Source organism: Mustela nigripes, chromosome 11 (assembly GCF_022355385.1).
Source record: "Mustela nigripes isolate SB6536 chromosome 11, MUSNIG.SB6536, whole genome shotgun sequence".
Classification (NCBI taxonomy): domain Eukaryota; kingdom Metazoa; phylum Chordata; class Mammalia; order Carnivora; family Mustelidae; genus Mustela; species Mustela nigripes.
Window position 1 is genome coordinate 7,890,416 of NC_081567.1, and position 7,233 is coordinate 7,897,648.

The following is a 7,233-nucleotide window of genomic DNA, read 5'->3' on the forward strand; positions in this document are numbered from 1 at the left end:
GGATGGAACCGATTTGGCGAGGGAAGGAAAGGAAGGTTATCTCCCCGGCGTGTGTGGGAGCCGCGGGGAGCACAGGGAGTTATCTCCCGGGAGGTGGCTGCAGAATGCGGCAGGTTTGGGGGGTCCCCAGGGCTCTCAAGGAGAAGTGGAGGGGGCGTCCCCCTGTGGGCAGGTGGCTGGACACGTGGGTCTGGGCTCTGGGGAGCCTTCCGGCTAGATTTCAGCATGGATGGGAGGCCTTGAGCGGGACCCCCATCATTCATGCTCTGGGGGGGACCTTTGTGTGTGTGTGTGGGGGGGACCTGCGGGCTTTGCCATCTGTGCAGGCTCTGTGTGACAGCCGTAATGGCCCATTTCTCAGCTGAGAAGACTAAGGGCCCTGCCGAGGCTCAGGGAGGAGCTGGTGGAGGGTGGCCCAGGAGACGCTGTCCCATGTCCTCCACTCTGTCCTCCTCCCGTCCTGGGGCGGGGCGGCTAAGGGGGAGACAGAGGCATTAGGGGGGCAGGATAAGCCTTTCTGTCTGCCTTTCTGCAGGGCTTGGCCGGAGAGCGGGGCGTGACGGGACCGGCTGTAAGTGGGGGGCTGTGCCGCCGGGCTGTTCCCAGGGTGGTGGGCTTTGGTGCAGGCCCAGGGCACCGGGGAGGTGGGGGTGGGGGGTGAGGGGGGGACTCTGTCCCAGCCTGGCCTGGGCTCAGCCCCACAGCCACCCCTAACGTGGTCTGATTCTACCCTGCCCAGAGAAGGGGCAGCCTTCCTGTGATCCCAGCTGCCCAAGCTGGTAAAGGGGTGCCCTTGGAAAATGGGGAGCCCCTCACTGGAAGTGTGAGCAATGACTACATTAGCCTCCTGGTGGGGGATTGGATGCGTGTCCTCAGGTCTCTTCTGGGGAGCCCAGACCCTCGAGTTCGCATGCTATGTGGCCTGCGGAGCTCCTCCCTACTCTGAACCTCCCAGAAGTGGAGGCCCAGACAGCTGGCCTCAAATTTCCCTCCTTGGAAGTAAGAACTTATGAGTCCCCACTCCTGCCTGCAGGGCCAAGGAGGCAGGCACCTCCTCAGTGCCCGGGTTCTAAGTTAGGGGCAGAGAGCCTGGGAGGAGGGACGGAGCTTTGCCGAGCACCTCCCGTGTACTGGGGGGAGGGGCCGTGCTCTTCACCCACAGTGAGTTTAAGCTTAGTTATGACCCAGCAAGCCAGGACTTTATTTTCCCCATTTTTTGGAGAACTGGCAGCTAAGGCTCAGAGAGGTTAAGTGACTTGCCCAAGGTCGCACAGCAAGGCAATGATGGAGCCAAGTAAACCCAGCAGTGTTAGCCTCCAAAGCCATGCCTTGTCCTGGCTTTTCTGTCCGGTAACAATGCTGAGTCCTGCCCCAGAATTTCGGGCACCAGGCTCCCATCAGAGCTCATTGTAAGTATTGATTTATTTAGTCTGAATCCTCCCGGGAGGTAGGCGGTGTTACCCCGTTTTAGAGAGGAGAGCACGGAACCTGCTGAAGGTCACACTGCATACAGTGTGGGGGTTAGTGTGAGGCCGGTGTTGCTGGCCTCGTGTTTTAGAGGTGGAAGCGGAGAGAAACAGGGACTTGGTCCCTGGCCGAGCTGAGACCTGAGCTTGCGGGGTGTCAGGCCTGAAGAACAGTGAAGCCCCCAAACCAACCCACGTGGGGCCACGCACAGATGCTTGGGGCCTTGGCCGCTCCCCTGCTCTGCCCACCCCAGGGCAGTGGTGCCCGTGGAGGCAGCTGCCAGCTCTGGGCACCAGCACCCTTGTCCCCAGGCTCTGCGTGCCCAGCCTGCCCTCACTCCCTCTGGCCCCTGCGGTCTGCGTGAGAAGCTGGGGCGGATAGAGGGGCGCCCCCACCCCCCCCGCCACACACAGATTGTTGACTGCGGGGTTTTCTTCCTAGGGCGAGCCTGGCGGGAAGGGGCACGAAGAGGACAAAGCTGCTGCCGAGGTAACAGGTTCTGGGGGCCGAGCTCCTCTTCTGCCCCCTTGGCTGCGTCCCGGTGGGAGGGCGGGTGCTCGGCAGGTCTGCACTGACACCCCTCAGCCTCACATAGGGCGCCAGGCCACGGGGTGAAGGGGGGGGTCCCTGCCCGGCGGGGGAGGCTGGTGAGTGACATAATGATTGCAGCTTAGCGTGCAGATAGGGGACTGGCCCGGGGCTGGAGGAGAGGGGAGACACTGCCGGGAAGCACCTGTTATTTAAGGAGGCTACAGCTGCCAAGTCCCTCTCCAGGGACAGGAATCCCCCATGCGCAGTGCCTGGTCCGTGGCAGTGCCCCCAGCGTCACTGCGCTGGCGGACTGAAGGACACGTGGGGACACCGACCGAGGGCTGGTGGATGTGGGAGGGAATGGGGGGGGGCAGGGAGTAAGGGTGAGAGCAGGCAGGGGCACAGTGGGGTGGGGAGGGGACACAGATGGAATACGGGCATGGCCGTGGGGACCCGCTGTCTTCTGGGAGGAGGAGGGATGCTGGAGACTTGGGTGATGGGTAAAGGGAGTGAGCGCAGTGAGGCTGGCAGAGGAGAACTTGCAGGCTGACAGCAAGAATCCCCAGGGTGTGTCAGAGCTCAGGGAGTGGCCAGCCACAGTGGGCATCTAGGGGTCTCTGATGAGCCACCCTGGGGGTGACTGGGGAGGCGGGCTGGGATGGAGTGGGGAGGCTGGAGCCAGAGCAGCTATGGTGGGCACAGGAGGCAGCAGGAGAAAGATGTGGTACAGACATGGGCCCAGAGTCACAGGAAGATTCGCAGACTTGCAAAGGGAGACAGAAACCGTGCTTAGGATGTCACTCTTTGCCAGGGCTCAGGGGCTTGGGGCTGGGCTGGGGCTCTGGACCCCCATCCCAGACACTACCCCCAGTGTGGCTTCTTGTGGCCTTTGCTTCCCTGGGGAGAAGACCTCTCTCCTTAAAAAACACTTTTTGCTGTTTTTTTTTTTTTATTATTATTATTTTGCTTTTTTTGAAGTGGGTTCCATGCCTAGCGTGGAGCCCATCTCAGGACTTGAACTCACGACCCTGAGATCAAGACCTGATCTGAGATCAAGAGTCAGATGCTTCACCATTGGAGCCACCCGGGGGGGCCCATCCTTTTGTGTTGTTTCAAACTAGATGGATCTGAACATCAGGATAGAGCTGTCATGTTATGCCTGCAAGAGGCCCGTTCTGGGACTGACTTCAGGGCAGGGCCTGAGTCCCTTACCATCATGTCCCTTCTCAAGTGGCCTTGACATCTGTCTTCTCAATAAACCAGCTCCTTGATGGGTCTTGGTGCACCAGGTCCTCTGCCTGTGTGTGGGTCAGCCCCTCATCACGGTGCACTTGTGCCAATGCTCTAGAGACGGTGGCTCTCCCTTTAGTCTCTCTTTCCGGAGTGGCCACACCTGGAGAGCTCTCAGGAGACCAGCAAAATGCCCCCATCTGTGCTAGGGCCTCTGCCCTTGGTAGGGTATTTTCCAGAAAGCAGGGCTCTGCCCAGGGGAAGCAGCCAGGCAGCCATGGGAGCAGGAAAAACTGTGACGCGCCGGGGACAGGTCTGGGTGTGAAGCCAGGCTGTGTGGCCCCAGGACCCTGGTTACCTTCTCTGTGCTGCAGCTTTCTTGTCTGCAACAAGGCTTCAGACCCCAGGCCTGCCATGTGGGTATCCAACTTGGCATGGCTGCTTTACTTAGAGGATGGGGACAAAGGGACAGAGTCAGGAATAGGGAGGGCTCGGAGGATGTGGCCGGCCCTGACCCTGGCCGCTTCCTCCCCCACCCCTCAGGGTGAGGGGGTGCAGCAGCTGCGGGAGGCCCTGAAGATCCTGGCGGAGAGAGTCCTCATCCTGGAACACATGATTGGGATCCATGGTGAGTGGTGACCAGGGCCTGGAGCCAGCCGGACCTGCAGCTGGCCGTGGAGTTGGGAATCCCCTCTGCCCCGGCCTCCACACCCCCTTGCTGCCCTCAGGGCAGCTGCCACGGCCTCTGGTCTGCCTGACTCGATGACCTCCACTTGGCTGCCAGTCGGTCTTCCCCAAACCCCAGGCTTACCCTACCCTGTGCCTCCCCTGCTCAAGGGCCCTCCGTACCCCACTACTGCCCGTGACTGATGTCCAAGCACATCAGGTCCCAAGCCCCTGCCCAGCATGGCCGGGTGCCCAGTGACTTGGAGCCACCACCTAGTCCTCTCAGGACCTCCCTCCCGCCCCCCACCTCCATGCCTTTGCTCAGGCCAGTCCCTCTGCCCACTGACCACCAGCTCCCACTTCAGGACCTGCTCTAGGGTCTCTCCCCCTGGGAAGGCGCTCTCCTCTCACCCCTCGCTGCTCTTCGGAGCCTTGTGCTCCCTGATGGGGGTGGGCTTTCTGCGTCTCTCCCTGGCATGCGGGGCAGGGAGCCCGGGCGGGGTCCACACCGGTTGCCAGGTCAGCACTGGTTGCCGGGTGAGCACTGGTTGCCGGGTGAGTGGGCGAATGCATGAGTGACAGGTGCCTGCATGCCCAGGGAGCCTTCTGCAGCCTTGCCCTGTCCTCGCTGGGCACCGGGCTTCCCTCGCCGTTGGGGCGCCCGAAGCAAAGGGTGCCCTTGAGGGCTCCCGAGGCCCCACGTGAGCCGGCCCGCCTGCTGTCCTTCCAGATCCCCTGGCCTCCCCCGAGGGGGGTTCTGGCCAAGACGCTGCCCTGAGAGCCAGCCTGAAGATGAAGCGGGGCGGCTCCCCGCCCGACAGCGCCCTCGCTGCCCTGCTCGGCCCCGACCCTGGGCAGAGGAGCGCCGGCCGGGCCAGCGGTGGCAAGTAAGAGGCCAGCTCTCCAGGACAAGCCCCAGCCCCGCCGGAGACCCGGCCCTGAGGCCCGTGTGGCCCTGCTGGTTCCTGAAGACCCACCAAGGGGGCCTGCGCTCCAGGCATGGACGATCGCAAGAGACACTGGCTCCTGGGGTCTGGGAGGGGGGGTCTTGGGGACAGATGGCAGCTCCAGAGGCAGGGTCCAGAGGGCCCCAACTCTCTTGGCAGGGCCCTTTCCTGGTCCCTGCCCTCCCCACCCTCACCTTCTGCAGGAGACAGGGTCTATGGGTCTGGGGGGGGGGGGCTGGGCGGGGCACGAGAATAACCCTAATACTCATCATTTACTGAGACGGGGCCTGTCCAAGGAGCTTTCCCTGCATTGTCTCATTTAACCCTTAGGAGGTAGGCTTGATATCCCCACTTTCCTGCCGAGGCCACGGGACCAGGGACAGTTGGGACAGGATTTGAACCCAGGCCTCCTGGATCCTTAACGCTCTACCCTGTCAGCTTCCTGTCTTTGCAGAGAAACTCGGGCTGGGCGCAGGGCTGTGGGGGAGGCTGGACCAGCCAGCAGGGAAGGAAGGCAGGGTCCTGGGTCTTCTTCCTCAATCCCCATCCCTGGGCTTGGGGTCTGCTGCAGGGTCTGGCAGCGCCAGGGACACCCTGAATAAACCCAGGACTCGGGTTTATTCAAAACCGGCATCGCCCACCGCTGCCTCCCGGCCTCTGGACCCAGCCAGCCCAGTAGGGCCCTCCTGCCCATGAGCCGAGAAGAGGAAGTAGTTACTGGGCCGGTGCGCCCGAGGAGGCCATCGCTGGTAGCTCTGCCCTGTCTGGGAATCTCTAGGGCTGGCCATTTCTGTGTCACACGGCAAGTCCCATGTCCCCTTGACCAGCTAGAGACAAGAAAGCTGCCCGAGTCCCAGGCCCTGTTGGAAAGATGCTGCCCCCTCAGGGCTGTGGGCCCAAGGCGACTCCAAAGCAGACACCCGGGCCCGGGGACGCCAGAGCAGCTCAGACCACAGGCCTCTTGAGCCATGGGCTCCCCTGTGACCCGGCCTGGCCCTGGTGTTCCTCTCTTGCTGGGTCAGGACCCAGTCTCAGTAGCAGGCTCGGAGGTTTTGGTGCCACCCCAGGTCGTGTCTCTCCTCAGGACTGGAGCCATCTGTCCCCAGTGTCCTTGGGGCTCTTGGGAGGTTGTGGCCAGGCCCCGGTAAGCTCCCCCTGCCCTGTGTGAGGCAGGACTGGCCTGGGGGCCGAGGGGCGGCAGTCAGAGGCCGGTGGGAAGTCTAGAATTCTCTGACAATAAAGGTGCTCTCCCCACTGGGGCTCTGGTGTCCTGTGGTGGTGGCTGGCGGGTAGGCCTGGCCAGCCTGCCTCCTGGCCATAAAGACGCAGGTGCAGAAGGAGGTCGGCTCTGAAAGAGTCATATCTAGGGACGGGGTGGTCAGATGTGAGGACAGTGCCGCACACACAATATGGGACACGGCTGCAGGCTACAGCAACACGATGGAGGGGGTGGCTAATCTGTCAGGGGCCCGGGGAGGGGGAAAAGGGTCTTCCGGGGTCAGTGGGAGTTGGCTGGACAGGAAAGGGCCGTGGAGGCAGGGGGAGCAGCCTCAGCAAAGGCTTGGAGTGGGGGCAGGTCATCAGGGACCCCTTGTACAAGGCGCTGTTGAGCCCAGAGTGTACACACAAGTGCAGGAGGCCGGGCCAGACCTGGCCGTGAGGGCTGCCTCCCCTGGAGGGCTGAGCCCCTTTCTCTTTCTGTAGGCCACCCTCTCAGCTCACGACCCCTCACCCCTGGCCCCGAGCAACCCCCTGTGTTGGGTGAAGCCTCAGCCAGGGTACAGGGCAGCCTCCAGGGTCCCCGTGGGACTGAATGACAAGCCGGGCTATCCACTCTTCAGGGAGACCAGGCAGAAGGCATCTCCTTCTCCCAGACCAGTGGGGGACCAGCCTCACGAGACTGTCTGCTTTGCCCCCTTTGCCCAGGACACTGAAATGTGCTGCCTCGGGGGCGTCAGCTTAGGCTCCGTGTGGGTCTCTCCCCCAGCACGCCTCAAGGCTTCCCTGCCACCTGCGTTCTTCGACCCGGGGCTGTCGCTTTGTCCGCACGTGCGCGCCCGAGGCCTCTAGGTGCAGGACAGCAGCGAGCAGGGAGGTGGGGCTTCCGAGGACCATGGGCTGGTTCTCCCCGGGGCCGCCCCGTTCCAGAGCACAGCCCTGGGAGGTCAGAATTCGGGAGTGAACCCGGCCTTCCCAGGCCTTGCAAAGGATATCTGTCAAAGTGCGAGCCCAGCGCGCCTTTTATTTAAGTGGGGTTAACTCGACGTGTAACTTTTCAGTATCTGGATGCACGGGAAGCCTCCGTCTGCAGCCTGGCCCGGGACTCTGCAGCCGAGGACGGCGGAGCGGGCAGCCAGCCCCAGCGCGGGGGGGGGGGGGGGGGGGGGGGGGG

General features: G+C 62.9%; 1 protein-coding gene across 2 annotated transcripts in view; it reads left to right on the forward strand.

The window, feature by feature from the left end:
• COL26A1 (collagen type XXVI alpha 1 chain) overlaps positions 1-6,100 on the forward strand; it is a 121,753-nt gene extending 115,653 nt beyond the window's left edge. For both annotated transcript variants that reach the window (XM_059414611.1, XM_059414612.1), the window contains exons 10-13: positions 536-571; positions 1,909-1,956; positions 3,772-3,856; positions 4,625-6,100. In XM_059414611.1, coding sequence (XP_059270594.1) covers positions 536-571; positions 1,909-1,956; positions 3,772-3,856; positions 4,625-4,785 — 330 coding nt within the window. In that variant the 3' untranslated portion in view covers positions 4,786-6,100. The remainder of the gene's footprint in view (positions 1-535; positions 572-1,908; positions 1,957-3,771; positions 3,857-4,624) is intronic.
• The last annotated feature ends 1,133 nt before the right edge of the window (positions 6,101-7,233 follow it).